General features: G+C 45.3%; 1 protein-coding gene across 6 annotated transcripts in view; it reads right to left on the reverse strand.

Annotated features, from left to right (window-relative positions):
* The window catches only part of VPS13D (vacuolar protein sorting 13 homolog D), a 216589-nt gene that overhangs the window by 30736 nt on the left and 167607 nt on the right, over positions 1–18246 (reverse strand). For all 6 annotated transcript variants that reach the window (XM_025048627.1, XM_025048626.1, XM_025048628.1 and 3 more), the window contains 2 exons: positions 15901–16033; positions 12895–13090 (listed from right to left, as the gene is read on the reverse strand). In XM_025048627.1, the coding sequence (XP_024904395.1) occupies positions 12895–13090; positions 15901–16033 (329 nt within the window). The remainder of the gene's footprint in view (positions 1–12894; positions 13091–15900; positions 16034–18246) is intronic.

The following is an 18246-nucleotide window of genomic DNA, read 5'->3' on the forward strand; positions in this document are numbered from 1 at the left end:
GCTGCTAAGGATATTTTAGGTACCAACCTGCGTCAGAGTAACCTACTCCCTTAGTATTTTTAGATAACATTATCAAGCTTTCTTTCATATGTCCTGCCTGGGCTTTCCTCATCTCAATGCCCAGCTTCCTCCCTGCTGGCAGAGACAGCCCTGAGAATGGCCCTCTCTGTGCCCGTCCTCCAGAGAGTCACACGACTAGTTATTCACCTCGGCCACGCAGGGATGACCAGGGGAAGGAGGACGAGGAGCCTGACTTGAGGAGGGGATAAAAAGCTGTCTGCACGAGGCCACAAAACAAGACTAGCTTCAGGGCTGGAATCAGGGTTCTGGTCTCACAGTTTACAACCCTGTTCCGCCAAGGGCCACGCTGCCTCCGGTACACAAAGGGAACATCCAGGTGGGGTATTTTGATTACGGAGACTTGAGTCTAGGAGGAGCTGATGCTAGACTGACAGATAAAAAGAACGTGAACTGCTGTCACGTCAACACGATAAACCGGAATGATGCCCCGTGCTATACTCAGTCAGCTCCACCTTGGCATTTTGGGCATAAGAATAAAATCTCATGAATCCTGCTCCCCGAATTAAAACAAACAAACAAACAAACAAAAACCTATAGCATATTAGATCTCAATAAAAGCATCTTAAAAATCTCTCACAAGAGCACTTTGTACTTATTGCATGGTCTACACAACTCTAAGTCCCAAATGAATTGCCTGGCCTGGATGCCATTCCCCTAAGAGCAGCCTCTCTTGCTCAATGATGCCCAGAATGTCCTGGGACTTACAGAAGGCGAAAGGAGCTAAATTTCTGCAAACAGGACAAATGGGAAGATGAGCTTTGCAATGAATTATGAAATGAACATTTATTATCTAGAGAAAGCTCATTTTCAAAGGCTCGAAGCCTTCCAGTAACCCAGAGTTAGCTCTACTTTCGTTATGCAGAAACCATGAACAAAAGAATGCATGATGAAAGCAATGTTTTAAAGAGCCCATCACACGTTGCTGAGAATGAAATGGTTTTTCCTTTTAAACTCCAGCCCTGAACCTGAGAGCACTCCCTTTTTTAACAGACACCGGGGACCCCAGCCCACATGATAACATCGTCGTGAGCCCGTCCTGGCGGGAGTCAGACAGATAAGCCCTTGATAGCTCCAACAGCCCCACTGAGGGGGAGCTGATTATACAATTCGAAACCCCTTAACAATACTGGACAGTGGGCTGTCATGCGTCTGGAAAACATAACCGTTTTTGAAGAATGCTTTTCAAGCCACGTAATGCTTTTAAAGCTGTTTATCAAAAGAGCTGCATGAGCGACAGTGGCCTGAAACAGTGTGTCAGCTGTTACGGGGTCTCATGCCTCATCCTAATTTCCCTACGCACTCCATCATTCTCGGTTGTCCTGCCCTCAGCAGACAACAGATGCCAAGGTTTGGAGACGTTCGCTGCATAGCTTCTGCCCGACAAACCTGGCTCCAGGACAGATTTCCATGTCATGTGGGGCTTCTGGCTGAACTCTGCTCGAACCCAGAGGCATATCGATTACAGCAGACACTAACAATAGTTTGGGGTCACCTGCCCTTCACGAGTGAGTTCAGAGCGAGTTCGTGGCCTCCACACACCTTTTCCAGGGGGTTCTCACACACGAAGGCTGAGCGTCCAGGTGCGTGCCTGCACCCAGGTGATGAGCACAGGTGTGGACGCCTGATCTTAACTGTCTGTTGTGTGAGAAAGGGAACGGGGAGCTATGAACCCCTCATCTTGGCACCATAGCAAGTGGTCGGCAAGTTTTCGGGGGCAGGGAAAAAGTCAGAGCTAAAGACTTATAATCCCTGTTTTCACTTACGCTCAATGTCCCATATTCAGAGAAAATACAGACACAGATGCCATTTCCTGAGCCCTGACTATACACCACAAGTCAGGCTAAGTGCTTTATATACATTATAGCATTTAATCCATACCCATATCGCCACCCACTGAGGTAGTCATTATTACTCCCTTTCCACATGAGTCAAAGGAATCTCACCTCAGAGATAATGAAGGGGTGGGGGAGTTGCTCCAGGCCACAGCTAAGAAATAGCGAAGCGATGACTCAAATCTAGGACTGCCTGACTCCCCATAGGCCCTGTGACCTGGAGTCACGGACGTGGGAACCAACCGAGCTGTGGGAACCCGGTCTTCACTTCTGCAGATGCCTGCCTTCTGTTCACACCGGCCAATACCGTGCCCCTTCCCATCTCTTCTCCAGAACTGGGGAAGACCTGTAATTTTATGTTCTTTCCTCGTCTCTCTCTGAAACGAGCGCCTCTCTTTGAAGAAAGACCTCTTGCCCTTGGAGTGTCGAGATAAGAAAACTTTCAGCAACTTCCTTTGGAAACTGCAAAACACCCATCGGCACCCAGGATCAGAGCACAGTCCCTCACCAGCTGCCGGCCCCTCTGAGTAGCTTTTATGGTTCAGTGAGGGGTGGTGACAGGGCCATGTCACTACCGTGGGGTGTGCTGTTTCTTTCATGTCCCTGGGATCTGACAAGAGCCTTCTACAACCTGCTTCTTCACAACACACGGAATGAGAGATTAAAGACCAATACCAGACTCAAGGCTGGGCTTGAGGCGAGCAGCGGCTTCGCTCCAGATGCTGTCTAAATCTCCCTGGGAAAGACAGGCCCCCGAACGCCCCAGCAGACACTGCTCAAAAGTTGGGTGGCAGGGAGTGGTGAGTAAGTGAGATAATACACGTGCAGTACACAGAACAGTACTGGGTCATTGTAAAAATTTCTGAATGTCAGTCATGTTGTTGTTATTTATCAATAACAGCAAACTTTAAGAACATTTTAGCAGAAATAAGGGATTTGGATTTTAGCGAAACCACATTAATTCAGACTTACTAGTTGGATGTGGAGGGGCCAGAACAGCAGGAAAGGGCGAATGAATCAGTGAAAAGTCTAAATTACATAGGCCTCTGATTAAATATGACAGATTAATCCAGAGACCCCTGAGCAAAGGGTTACGAATGGCGCAAATCCAGAAGGATAGAGAGAAGGTGCCAACGATATTTCAGAAGCCGAAGAGCAGACTGGCAAGTGGTGCTGAAATGTAAGCCTGAGGGAGTGGAAGCCACAGAGCAGCAAGCTAAGGAGTATGGGAAACCCGCTGAATTTCAGAAAGACGGGGGCACCAAGAAGCCCCGAAGGCCTGGGGCATACAGGAGGACCAGGGAAGAAGACTGGTTAAAAGCCTGTGTGAGAAGCAGTCAGACCTGCAGGTCCCTCTTTCACCCCCCATTCAGCCTGCCCACCCCTCAGCAGACTAGAACCAACAGGTCCCCACCTGACCCTTCCACAGGAAGGCCCCCAGGCCCCACACAGAGTCCTCAGTTTGCTTGTTAGTGCCTCATCTTTACATGGGAGTGGAACAGAGAGTCAGCATCACCAAGCCTCTGGGAACTGTCTCTGTTCATGGAAGAAAAAGACCAAAATGAACAAATGAAAGAAAGAAACTAGCAGAGTAACAGGGCACTAGCCAGCTCTGTGGAGCTTAGAGAGAGGCCAGTCCCCCCGGGGGAAGAGTGTCCAAGTAAAACAGTGAAACCGATGAATCACCTAGCACGTTTGTAAACACACAGAGGAGGGGTTACAGATAAATTAGCAATCGATGGATAGAAGTTCTTTTTAAAAAAGTTGTTACTAACCTTGGTGAAAGACGCTGAAAGTAAATTAAGAGTTTGGGGATAAGTTGAGAATAGGCATCTAGAAAACTAAGTGAACAACAACAATAAAAGCAATTACCAACTCCAAGGAGAAAAACCAGCCCAAAAGTTACACCAGAGAGGAAACATCGCCGTAGTAACCTATGTGGCTTCACTGAGAATATCATTCGCATAGTCAGAATAACGTAAAAACTAAAACTGATTAACCCCAAAAGGACGATATAACTATTGAAAAATGGAGAGAGGGAACATGTACGTACAGCAATAAGAAGTCAAATGATACCAAGAAACAGTACTATACTTTTTTTTTTTTTTTTTAAGAAACATGGAGGTAAATATCTCCAAATTGAAGAAAGAGCCAAATGTGTTGAAAGTAGTTGCCTCTGGGGAGCGGGAGTCAGAGGCAGGGAAAGTGGGCCCCGAGACCCTGAGAGGTACACGCTTTCAGATATGTAGAAGTCTTTGACTTTTAAAAGTGTGAACATGGATTTATTCTGATAAAATAAAATTTAATTCGAAAAAATAAAAAAGATTGCTATAGCGAGAGAAAGTCAAAATCATAGGTTTTTCAAAATACCGTCTTCTTATTTGTAGACACTAAATGATATTTAGTAAAAACATACAAGATATAAAGAATAATTGAAAAATCAAGAGATCACTGGCCAATTGTAAACAATTAGTAAAACCATAATGATTTGTTTTGAAGGAGCTGTGATGGACCTGGGAACAAGGCAGAAAAAACGCCTGTTTCTCCCAAACCTCCCCAACGTCCACCACCACACCAACAACGTGTTGTCATCTTCAAGAACAAATAGCAAGTTAAATCACTAATAAAGGGATACTTCAAAAAAGTTATAGGAGACTTGCTTTCATCAACATATGAGACTAATTTACGAATATTGACCCCAAAACAGCGTGGTGATCCTCAAGAACCTGGAAGACTCTTCAAAAACGGTTTTGTCCTCAAGTATTTAAACATTCTCAGTACTTAACACCTATTATCTGCCTGGGACACAGCAGAGGTCAACACTTAACCAGTTAACGAATTCCTACTGTCAATTTGCCTATACCTGAACCACTGAGCTTACTAAGCAATTGGATCTAAATATCGAAAGGTCAGAACTGGCCAGACTGAATTAATGGAACCCCCCCAACAGTTCAAACGACAACATAAAAACTCTTTGAGGCTTGCATCTGTTCCCTAGGGATACGAAGGCGCTCTGCGCTGGTAATCTGGCCTTAACGCCTTAGGGGATGGCAGGTGCCAGTCCCTACCGCCCCCACCGTGCCGCTGGAGCAGATCGGCAAAGTCTAGGGCACGGCCTTGCCCTCGGCCACCGGTGGGGAGGCCACAATGCCCTCAGTGCAATGCACCGCCTAACCCGCCAGGGCGACCCAGGAAGCCTGGGCCCCATCATCCTCGTAACGAGAAGTTTTGCTCCTTTGAAGTTTTCTGCAGTCCTGGGATTTTATGATATGGCTTGGGTCACCCCTGCCATTATCTATGTTTGAAGTATGTTTGGGGAAAATCTACTAGGAGCTGGCTCTGGTGTTAACACAGAACAACCGCCTCATAAAAACTGCTTTCCACAGGAGTTCAAAGGAGCCTGTCCAAATATTGTGCGTTTGTCCTGCCCCACCACCTCTGCTAGAGTGGAAAGCTGAGGTTCTGCCAAGTAAGCTCTGACACAGATACACCTTCTCGGCTTCCTGTCAGAGCTCAGGCAGTGCTAACTCCACCGAGGGGCCTTCTGACGAGCCGGACCTGGCACTGTGAAGTGTTCTGCTCTGCGCTTACCATGCTGCTGAAGTTAAAATTTATCAGGATGGTAGGTTAAGGTGAAGGACTAAATTAGGTAAATGACTGTGAGAAGTCTTTCTGACATGTGATGAACGCTTTCCAATAGTTACTTTAAGAAATCCAGTAAAAGTCAGGAGCAAACCAGGAAGGCTGACAACTGTTGGCAGGACGCCAAAGTGAAGCGTCGCATTACGGTGGCTCCTATAGTTTAATCCACATTAATCCACCATTGCCGATATGTGCTATTTATCAGCAGGATGATGGATGGTCACTATATTTCCAACAGAACACAGCTTGTCAAGGAAATTAGCCAGGTGCAGGTGGCTGGTGGCATATTCGTGGAGTCGCAGAAGGTGAGAAGAGTGGCATTATTTTACGTTTCTGCAAATCTCTACGTCTTGCTTAACAGAAAACAGCTGTGTTCTTTTATCTGCTCCTACAGTTAATCTGTTGCAGTATGACACCTCGTGTAGCTTCTACGCAACTCCACCACACTGATTAGATGGTATTATTATAAACACAGTGCTTTAACTATATATGAATGAATACATAAATATATAAAAATAGGTTTGACCTTACGGATCCCTGAGAGGTTTTGGGGTTCCCCAAGGGTCCCTAGACCATATTTTGAGAACCTCTGTTCTAAAAGGACCTGTATTTGCAAATTTTGTGCTAATTAGAAATTAGTTTCCTCCTTGTATTAAAGTAAACCCACTAAGGATACAGATTAGTCACAACTGTTAATCGGATTTGCATTATATAAGCCTGATATAGTAAAACTGTTTCTTTCAGAGTATGTTGTGATTAAAATGTTTACTAATTCCATCTTAGGCCTACGTCCTACTTGACAAATTAGTGAGAAACTTAGTAAGAATCTGTCTTTGAGAGGCAGTCTGGCAAGACTACTAGATAAAGGCATTAGGACAAATGAAAGGGGGTTAACTGTAACACCCAAACCTACCTTTTCTTCCCCAAAAGATTAAAAGACTTGGGTTATAATACAACACACTACAGTCTTCGATTCCCTGCTAGCCCACTGTCCTCCGTGTGTCTCAGAATCATCTTACTTCCAGTCTGGGAGGAGGGGATTTTACTCAAACGTAAATCCTCTCTTAAAGGAGATTCCAGCTTCATGCTGGGCAACGAGGGATGATGCTAAAACAGAGAGCCGGGACAGGATAGTCATCAAAACCTAAAAATGAGTAAGCCTAATTAATGCCTTTGCAGAGGACTTCCATCAACGGTAAACGGCTTTTCGTTCCTCTCTAATGCACGAAATAAAATGTTTTCTCAGGAAGAAATACACTGCTGTGTTTCTCTTGAAGGTCAAACCAAAACTCTCAAACACACATCTTATGTGTATACAGGGCTGGGTGTTATTCCAGAGTTCTAAAACCCAAGTCACCGAAGAAGAAAGGGCCTTTAGGTCAACACTGGCCTGAATATTTAATTTTCAAATGGAAGAAACCAAAATCAGAAAGCAATCATACTTTCCATTCTGTTTTCTTTGAGCAAAGACCTGCTGGTTGAGATATAAGGACTATACTATAAAGATGTACATGCCTAAAATCAATTTATTTTTACTTCTGGAAGCAGAATTGTGCCGTTTCCATGAAGTCAGTCATCTCTGCATGCCAAAAATGGCAAAAAAAAATAGACACTCTCCTTTCTAGAAACGATTGTAATGTACCATGACCAAAAAAGTGGTTTTTTCCCCCTAACAGATAATCTTGCATAAAAATGAGCCATGGGATTTCAGAAATGCAGGAACACACACACCTTCCATTTTTTTTAGCAACAGATATGAGCTTTCCATAAGTTATGTTATAATGAGAATGGCATTGTCTAGATGGAGCCTTTGAGTGAAAGGGGAATACGGTATTTAGAGTTCAGCAAGAGGGAAGAAGTCTGTCTTGGAAAATAAGATTTCTCTGCTTGTGTTCCTATGAGACGAATTTTAACTTATAAGGTATGAAGGACGGTTAAGATGTTTCTTAAAAATATCTTGTGACTTCATCAGCTCAATTTCAGACCCGGATGAGACATCCCAAGTCATTAACGCAGCTCTGAGTGTTGTTCCTTCTTCTGGGATTGCTCAGGAGTGAACTGATCAGCTACCTTCGAGCATTCCGTGGAAAGGCCTCGTTTGGCAGGATCAGGAGGTGAAAATATATGGCTCTCACCTCACACATACCCACGGGTGAGAAGAAGACAGATATGGTGGCTGCCCCTATAAAGTTCTGGGCCACTTTTGGATGACAGAAGAGAGATGTGAACAGTCCCATCCCTTCAGCTGGATGCCACAATATTTTTTGTTTCACTAAGATCTAATTCCTTCTCATGATGAAACTGACATGTCAACCAATGTGCTGGCTGCCCCAAGCAGCATCACCAAGGCAACCGACAGGCATGCTCAAAGGTAAGAAACAGAGCCTCAGGGTCATTACATACTAGCCTCTGGGTGTGCGCCCTGACCAACACACTCGTCTTTAGATCGATGCTACTGGAGCCTACAAGACTCATCTGCAAGGAGCATCTTTACTTCCTAAATAAGCATGAGGCGGTAGCTACAGGATGACCACCTTTCTGAAGGGTTCATTTTATTGGGTAGCAATTAAAAACATTTTCTTATTAAAACCAACGTGAGATAAAGTGTAAATTTCACATAGTTTCGAGACAAAACAGAAACTTTCTGAGCGATGACGAATCTGCTCTGCCGCAGACACGTGGGCTACCAGCGTACCCTCTTCTGCCCCGCACGGAACACCCGTGGGAACACGAGAGCACCGCTGCATCCTGACATCTTAATTTCTGTTAGGTTTTTACCTTCGGGAGTTCCCTAAAGGCTCAAATCAAGCCAGTTCTGCTTGATGTGTTACGTCTGACACCAAGAAGAGCAAATGGCTGCTTTTAGAGTAGAATGACTAAAAGCAGGACTGCCAAACTGGGATGAAGGGTAGTAGAAGCATTGCCTGAACGCCTTTGCTGAGTCTTTCCTGGCCTGTCCAACCCGACGGTGTTCAGGCTCTGGTGACCCCTGAGGGTCTCAACCCTCTTATCCCAGAGACTCACGGGCGAGACGCAAACACTGTGACGAAAAGTTTTCCTCGAGAAAATCCATTTCGATCTCACGTCTAAGAGGCCATTAATGGAAAGTGTCTTTCACAAATTTGAGGTGGTATCTTAGGAGTGTTTTTACGGAAAAAGTCAAACATGCCCCCATAAATCTTCTCTGTGAAGTCAACCAAACGGCTACTCAAAAGCTCTCGGAGCCACTGGAACTCACACCTATGCGCACGACACGGGGTCCCGGGATTTCTGAGCACGGGCAGAGCCCTGATGGCCATGTTCTGGAACGCTGACCCACCCCACCCTTCAAACCCCCGCCCCCCACCACCTAACTCAAATGACGAGGTAACTCCAACACTCGCGAGCTTTGCTAAATTAGCTTAAATATTTCGAGTCCTGCCAACTCCCATTTCTTTCCCCGGTTTGGGTCTTGACTAAAAAGGCGAAGAAATATTTTGGATAAAACCTCAGGATCCAGCTTCATAAATCATGTGCCACTTTCCTGAAATGCCATGCATCCCAAAGCCTATGACAGAGTGTATTTAGAGAAATAAACAAGCAAATCAACAGCCCACAGTCAGATGTTCCTCTGTTTTCAGTGGCATTTTTGTCTTCTATTGGGAAATGGCTGCCGGAGGTCCTTGGAGTTTTCTCCAAAGTATCTTTTCAGATATGACCATCAAATGCCACCACGCATGCAGAGAACGAGGCGCGCGGCCCAGGTCGTGCCCTGCTTTGGTGTGCTGAAGGGTGGCAGGGCTTTTCTCCATGGCTTCGGTGGCACCACAGTGTGGCGGCATCTGTGCCATTTTCATAAACTTTACTTGGGAACGGACAGATGTGGCCCGATACATGTAGACGGAGAGAAGCAGCCCGAGCCAGCAGGACGCGGCCTTGGACAAGGCCTCTTATTTCTGTTCCAAACCACACATACTTGTACAGTTAACAAACGCAGCAAGGGACACTGGTCCACACATCCACGCCGAGGCCAAGGCTCTGCTGTCCGCCGCCCTCGTCTCTCCCCCGCCCCCACCTGCCTTCCCACGGACTGCTGCCCTGCACGGACATTTCACAGAAAAGTTAGGTGGTGGCTGTCCCTTTCGAATGCTTGTATACTGTAACAAGGAGAGGAACTTGGAAGAATTTTCATCTAAGAGAACTTAAGGAGGGGGGTTCCCTATAAATAAAGTCATGTTCAAATAAACAGAAAAAGGCGCCAATGTTTCCTGTAAAGCCACTTTTCAGATGGATTACTGGAAGGAATATTCTTTCACGGTTTTATGGCTTACTTCGCTATCATCTGCTTAAAATTTGGGTCACTTAAAATGTAGATGCTCAGATCTAAGCCTCCACTTGGATGAAATAGTACAAAGGAAGCAGAAAGTCTCATTCCAAGAGCAGACTCAGAGCAGAACTCGTGGACTCCTGGGTTGAATTCCTGGCTCGGTCCCTGGACTCAGGTCAGCCCTCGGTCAGAATCTCACTTCTAATCCCTTCGAATCATTTGTTAGTCCCTGTTGTCTAAACAGCGGGGGAAAAACCCTGAGTAACACCCCTGGACCCTGTTCAATCAACTGGGATGGTTGGAGAGGGTTATAACTCACTTCCAAGAAACCAGGGTGATTTAGCCCTTGGTGGAATGAGTAGGTTCCTAAGAGATCAGTGTCATCACAACAGACCCTCAAGGCCCTGAACCGTTTCCCCACCTGCTCCTGTAACGTGACTTTCAAAACCGGTATCACCCAGCATTTTATAGTTCTTTATATTATATTTATATTCACATTAAAATAACTCTGGTTAGGTTTCAAACCGCTGGATGGGAGAACAGACACGTACCTTTACCCCCGATTTATAGATTGAAAAACTGAGACTTAGGCCGGGAGCCTTGCCCGAGGGCCCAACACTAACAGGTAAGGGCTTTGGGACCCAGGTCTATTGTCTTCCGGGACAAGTGTTCTTTTCTAACAAGTGGCTCTTCATTAAGAACCTTCCCTTTGAACCTAGATAAATGGACTGAGGGAAAGTGGTCAAAGTGTTTCTGAAGAATCTGTAACGCCTTTTCAGTGCAAAAAAGGCGAAAGGCCAAGTGTCCTGGAGGCCCCCAGTTAGCACGGGTCTAGCATGTGCCCCACTCACCTGACACCTTTGGCCTCGGATCCCCCACTAGTGGCTCCTCCAGGAACAGAGAGGAGGAGCAGATGCTTAATCCCCTTTCCTGTGGGCTGTCACGCCCACAGCCCATGACTGCCTGGCTTCTTCTCACTTATGGTTGTAGCTTTTGTTTCTAGGAGGAGCGCACGGCCAGGCAGGTGACTGTTCTGGGAAATCTGCAGTTAAACTTCAACTGCACTGCCGGTTACTGTCTGCTCTGAGGCAAGCCGCACAGCTTCTCTGTGCCCCTCTAACCCGCAATGTGATTCTCTCCTCTCTTCGCCTGGCCAACTCCGACCTAGACTTCAGGCTTCACCTCAAATATCACTTCCTGAGAACAGCCTTTCCTGACCTCACTGGCCACCCTCTCCCCTTTGCCTTCCCTGATTCTACAGTCTCACAGCACCCTGTCAATGTCCCGTGTCACTGACTGCAATTTCAGCAAATAATTATTTATATGATGATTTGTGTGATGTTTGCTGCCTCACTTGACTGTAAGCCCTTTGAGCCCAGAGACAGCCTTGCTTTATCCAGCTTCTGCTATATTCCCAACCCTGGATTCTTAGGAAATTTTCAGTCGATAACTACTGACTGAAAATGAATGAATGACAGATGTATGCTGGCTGACACTAAACTGAACCTTCTATGGCAATGCTGGACAAACATTCTGTGCCTTTCTTGTGCTCCTAAAAAGAATGCAAAACTTTACCAAGACTTCTAAACTGACATTATAGAAAATTCAAGTGATTTCTTTCTGGTCAATATCATTAAAGCTCACAGCACAAAATAATAATAGTTTAAAAAATTAACAGATATACCTCAGGTTCTTTTTGAAACAAATCACTCAATCCCTTGACCGCTCTGGGATTTTAAGAATAAGGATAGTTCTTTTGGAATTTTTAGGGGCCTTCTGCTTTACTCACTTGATTAGGTCTTACTGTCCTGACAAAATACCGGAGGTAGAATTCTTGGCCTTTGAGCAGACACGGAAAAAGTAACTGGAAATTCTTTTGAAGACTCCCTACTGCCCCTCCCCCTAACTTCATAAATGCTTCAAAATATACTCAGGGATTGTTTGAGCTCTGTATCTGGGAATAGAACGTAACGTAACTAAAGTAAACTCTACAGATTCTTTTTTAAAGAGCAGCTGCCTCCAGATGGAAGCCATTCTGGCAGGATTCATTACACGGTTCCAGTCCGCAGTCTTAAGCATTTCCCCCACTGCAGTCCTATGTCATCAGTCAAGTTTTCTGGTGACAGACAAATGGATTCATTTTAATTGGGGACGATTTCGCTTCAGATCCCATTTGAGGGAGCACCAGGATGTAGACACGGCCCAGGCCCTGGCCCTGGCATCCTGAAAGGGCACTCACTCACTCACTTAGGGAAAAGCTCCTAGACAGGCAGCAGCAAAACCCTCAGCTTAGGTGGAGTCCAGCTCAGCCAGGACTATACCGTCCATCATACCCTTTGTTAAGATCCCCGATTAGTCACTCTGAAAAGGGGAGGCTAAAATAGGCCACGAACACAAACAGCTAAGGTAAAGTGGTTGGATTCTGCGGGATGTGGAGCCGTGTGGGCTGTGGCTGGTTTCCTGTCTCAACCGGTATTGTGGCAAGACAGCGTCCGCAGCAGAACTGCCAACTCGCTTGGGGAGTTTCATTATGAGGTTAGGGGACTGGCTGGCACCGTCAAGTCAAAGGAGAACTAAGGAGGAACAGACCCATGAGGTGAACCACAGCTCCAGAAATTCCAGGATTATGCCATGAGGCTCAGGAGCAAGACCCCGCCTGCAGACTGAGTTTTCTCAGTGGGCAAGCGGGGGTCTAGTTTGGTGAGGACGGGAGGTTCGTAAGGATGTGATCCTACTTCTGACCCCTCTAACGAAGAAAAACATTTCATTTACATATATCTCTCTCCAATATATACAGATATATAGCTAGATACACATATTGGTATACAGATCTGCAAAAATTCATGCCAGATTTTTGGGCTTCATTTTCATGTATTTATATTATGCAAGTCAGAAATTTTATTTATGTGTTTTCGAATACTTAAAAAATCACCAAAGTAGAAAGCATATGATTAAACACATCAGTAAGTGTTGAGAGAGGCAGCAGACTTGGGCTAGAAATCGCAAAAGGCTCTCCCCGCTCCGAGCACTGACCTGGGGCCACTAAGTGTGGCTGTGTCTCTCACCGCCTGGGCTGTTTCTGATGCAAAATCCAGGGCACCTGCTACTGGCTTGGTGACAGTGCCAACAAGGCCTTTCCCAAGGCCAGATATAAAACCGCTGACACCCCCTTCTGTCTTCACACCTTCCACTGTTGAGGTTATCACACTGGTCAATCCGCCAATGATACCTAGCAAAAAAGACAAGGGCTACTGTAACCGGGCCAAGGTCAAAAGCAACACCATTTAAAGCCACACCTCTCAATTCCATGCAGCTGGCAGAGTAACTCAGGGGCATTCTACCCATCTGACAGGCCACAGGCAGGCCACCTCAAGACCAAAAACCAGCGAATGTGCCCCTTAAGTTTGGAGTCAGAGAATGTAATACTATATATTAATCAGAATACATATTACATATAAATATATTGTATATTAGTCAGAAGTAAACTTATGTTCCAGTTTTTTAAAAAACTCAAAGGAAAGCTAACAGCGGTACTTTTCAATTCCAGAGCTTGGGCAGCATACGGGCTGTTGGGGGAGGATGCAGACAGTAGGATATCGACAGACTAGAAAATAAGGCTCTGGAGGAAAGTTGGAATCCCATAAAACATAAGGCAGAGAGATAACTAAATATAGGTATTCGATTTTCAAAGAACACTATGTGACTGGCCAACACCGCTAAGTGTTTGAAATAGGGTAAAAGCTACAGCACACCGCTGGAATCAGGTGTAGGCAATCAGAATAAATGATGAAGCCGTGATGAAAGTCACCCCCAAAAGCTGCCAGGACCCTCTACGGGGTCAGTTCAAAGGACCAACCTAGGTCAAAAAGACACTCTCAACATTCTATAAGTTGATAGTGATGACCTTAAAGAGCCTCCAACGTGGCCGGAAGTTGGCCAAGGCTGGCGAGGACACGGGCTGCAGGGAAAACGTGGGCCCAGTCCAGGGAGCATTTCCAGGATTTGTGCCAGGGACACTACAGGATGTTTACCCTTTGATGGTGGGGCTGTGAAGAAGCTCTCTAGACTCTTCAGCTCTAGTGAGACAAATTGGTAAAGGAAATTCCCTGGGTGAGAACGCACTAACAGCTCACGACATTCCTTCTGGATTCTGGGTCCCTCTGCTCCAGCAAGGCAACATCCCTTTCCCAACCCTCTGAACGAAGTTCACGACGGAGACGGAGCATCGCTGAACTTGGGTCTGGCGGGGCCTACAGTCAAACTGAGTGTTACTCCCAGGTTTTAAACCGGAGAGACTGCTCTCTTTTGAGAGCTTGTCCATCCTGGAGGAAAGATCTCACTCTAGACTACTACTTTCACATAACCCAGAGCTTGATGGATCTTCCTTGAATGAGGCCACTGGTTCCTGGTCTCTGAACAGCCAAACATCTCCTGGAGATGCTGTACATATCATCTGAATGAGCTTTGGCTGGAGGGGATTTTGCGACCTTGAACCGGTTACCCACTCTCTCAGTACACTGGTGAATCCATCTAAAAAGTGAGGACAGCCATGCTTTCTCTTCATATCCCAAGGATAAAGGATAAAGGATAAAGGCAATTATAGAGAGAACAGCATTTTATATTCATTAAAAAACAATCATCTATTATTCCAATGCACCATCATTAGTTACTAGAATGACTAAATCTTTAATCCCAAATGATTGCCCAACGATCAACTTTTAAAGCACATAAACAGATTAGTTTCGGCCAAATTTTATTTCTAGCTTAACGTCTCCCTGGGGGCTGCTCCCTTTCCAGTTGGGCAGGCTTCAGGAAAGCAAAGGCATTCGATCCAAACCTCGCCCTTAGGAAAACTGATAAACACTCTGTCCTAAACATTGTGTCCTAAACATGAAGAAAAATCTGATTTTTATTATTTATATTCCTTCTTCTTCTTCCAAATGCAGATAATCAAAACTTCATCAGTCTTGATATGAGTTCCGATAGCTTCAGACTATTCCTAAGAATCTGGTACAAACAGTTCGATTTACTAATAACCGTTACCAAAGCATGAGTTACACGCCAGGTATCATAAAAGTACTTTTATGCATAAAAGGTACTGCGGGTACGAAGGTAAACACAAAGTAGTCTTTCTCCTCTCCTGGCTATCGCAGCCTCTCAGGAAGGCAAGACCCACACGGCTGGCTACAAACACAATCCAGACTGCCATGTGTGCTCCAGTCATCGTTAATTCTAAACGGGGACAGTGGGGCTGGGCAAACGTCATTTGAGGTGGACCTTATGGGTTGAGCAGGATTTTGGTAGGCACTGAAGTGAGGAAGAGAAGGGGAGGGCAGAAGGAACGAGTGAGCCAGGACTTGAAGGCATGGAGAGCAGTGTGTGGCTCTGAGTGGCCGAAGTCAGTGTGGCTGGGGGACAGTGGTTGGAAAGTTGGCTGGGTATCTAGTTCTAAGGGTCTTGCATGCCATGCTAAGGAGTTGCTGGGGAAAATACAACAAGAGGCAAATGGGTCAGAATTACATCACTAAAAGTCAGAATTCAAACAGATTCAGAGACCTGACACATCTGTGCCATCACCTATGTCTCTTGGGCACAAGGATTTACAGTCTCTGTGAATGTGCATTTATACGAAACTCAGAAACATCTGGCCCACAAACCTGGTGGCCAATTTCACTTCTATGGAAGGAACGCTCGGGAAGCAGAAGGCATGTCTTGAAACAGTGGTTCTATATTTTTAAAAGGGGTTCAACTGATAACACCTTATGACACTCTGGGAACAGACACCAGAGAACAGGAAGAAACTGCAACTGCATGGCATTTTGAAAATGAATGAAGAGTTCTCACAGGCTATAACATTTCAGTTGCGAGGTGGATAAAATAAGAGAGCTTGACAGTTATCAGGCGCACTAGACACCCAGCCAGGATCTCCACTGTTGTCGGCTTTCTTTTCCCTCCTTGCAACTGGATGGGTGGAAAGGCACCTCTGAGGGACTGTGGCGTCAGAGCCATTCTTCTCCAGCCTGGCAGCAGGTGACTTACCATGAGCCAGGCCATGGATGCCGGCTACAAGGTGTTCGCCACTTGTGGCTGCGTGGTACCTAATGTACTCCCGCTCCGACTGATGCCGATTGTCCATCGTCTTTCCTAGGCCATCTGATAATGTTCCTGCAAACTGCAACGAATTAAAAACAGAGGGAAAAGGGTTTTGAAACCTGAGCAGTATTGTGACTATTTTAATTATTTTAAATAAATATCTTCCCTTCCTCCTAGCTGGAATTCAGCAAACACCAATCGAGATAGACAAGAACTGCTGCATCTATATACTGTGTGTCCCAGGAGGTGGCTCTCAAGCACTGGGCACATACGAATCGCGGGACGCTTACCCTGGTGGGCATGCGGTTTGCAAAACAACTCCTAAAAATCCATAAGGACATTTACCTTCCACGTTACTATTGCAAATTTACAAAAAAAAAAAAAAAAAGTAAAGGTAGAATAAAATGGCCTGGGGGAGAAGAGGTGAGCTCTGGGATTCCATATGTTAAGGACACAAGATCTTTGCTCTAACGATTAGGGAGATACGAAATAGGAAAATGTGGCAAATTGTTGTTTTAGAGTTTGGTATCAAGTTTTTAGAGACATCAACCGCCCTTAAGTTCTTCTTTCACTTATTCAACCTTCATCAGCCATTACCCGCCCCGTTTGTCCAAAAAAAAAAAAAAAAGCATTTGGAAAAGTTAACAGGTTAGAGCACCTTTCATGTGAAGTGGCAGACTTGAACTCATAACTTCAAATGCAAAATCCTACCCCACCAAACAGGAGAGATATTATTTACCCTGGCATATTTTCACTAGAAAAGCTGTCTCATTCATCAAAGCTGGATAAAAAGGACATAAAACTCTGTTTTGTCACAAGACAATTTGAAAAGGTTTAAAGTGACAGTTAATAAACCACAGGGTACTTATCCTCATCATTCAGGCATAAAAAGGGAAGGATATCAAATATATAATTAACCTTCTCGGGAAGGATCTACCAAAACAAGTGGTTTAAGTGCCAATGACCCAGGACTAACCTTTTAGAAAACTCACAGGAATGTTATTCAGATATAAAGCTTAGTGAAAAGATTCGAGGCAAACAGCATGCCTTGAAGACCCAGCACATTGGGTAGTCAGGGGGCCTGTTACATTCTGGTCTGGCAAGACTGGTTACACAGATTTGCCGTGGAAGCCATCAGTCCTCAGGCTTTTTGACGCTAGTGACAGGAGAAGGTGAGCTCTGGGCACAGAAGAGGAACTGGAGGAAGAAACAGCAATTCCAGGTAAAGCAATGGTTCCTGGATTAAGATATGAGAATATTCCTTCCGTTTACTCAGTCCAAATGCTTTCACAGCCTAGGGCAGTGAGAACTGACCTTTCTGGAGATGCAAACCCTGTGGTTATTTGCTTTTTGCCTTCCCTTCCCTGTCATTTCCTAATTAAAGAACTTAAAGTTAATGAAAATTAATTTTACAGTTTCTTTTAGGACAGAGACACCATAGGGCGTTGCAAAGCCAGCACTTTGAATCACTCACTAAGTGGGGGTTTCAGTCAGGGACCCCATTTGAGAGCCCCGAACCTGAGCGTCTGACCAAACCAGATTCTAGCCCTCTCTCAACCTGGAGGGAGGTGTCCCATCCCTGAGCCCCCCTCTCAGCATCTGGAGCATAGTGATAGTACCGACACTATCACGTGGCTGGAAGGGTGAGTGACAATGGCTTGGGATGGCCCCAGCGAGCATTCTAATTGTGGTGAGTAGTCAGATCCTAGTCCATGGAGGAATAGCCCGCGTCCTTTGAAGAAAGCCTTCCAAAGATTTAGAATCATGGTCATTTGTTAGGCTTTACCATAAACAAAAATAAAAACAAAAACAAAAACAAAAAAACACCTTTTCTTTCCAGCAGATAAACACCAGCCTCCAAAGTGAGTTTTTGGAGTGGTACCATCTATAAAATTAGAGTGTTGGACTTAGTGGTTTCCAAAACTCTTCCCAGCTCTGACAGTGTATGATCTACGGTCCAAGTTAGAATGTCTTTATTAAGAAGCGCTCACTCGGGGGCCCAGCACAGACTTAGGTACTGCTGAGGATACGGGCAAACAGCAGCCTTGGACCTATCCTCAAGGACGACATTCTGGTTAGGAAGATAATGATTCTATACAAGAAATAGCCAGCGACAGGAAGCTGGAGCACAAACTCTGGGCACTCGGGAATTGAGAGAAGAGAGGGAAATGGGACCCTTGTTTCTGGAAAGGGTCAAAAAAAGAGTCCCTGCTATATTCTGGAATTATGTAAGGGGCCAGTGCTCTTCATTCAGGGCTTGGACAAAATGCCTCTCTGGTGCCACAGAAGAGG

This window comes from Pteropus alecto, unplaced genomic scaffold, assembly GCF_000325575.1.
Source record: "Pteropus alecto unplaced genomic scaffold, ASM32557v1 scaffold125, whole genome shotgun sequence".
Classification (NCBI taxonomy): domain Eukaryota; kingdom Metazoa; phylum Chordata; class Mammalia; order Chiroptera; family Pteropodidae; genus Pteropus; species Pteropus alecto.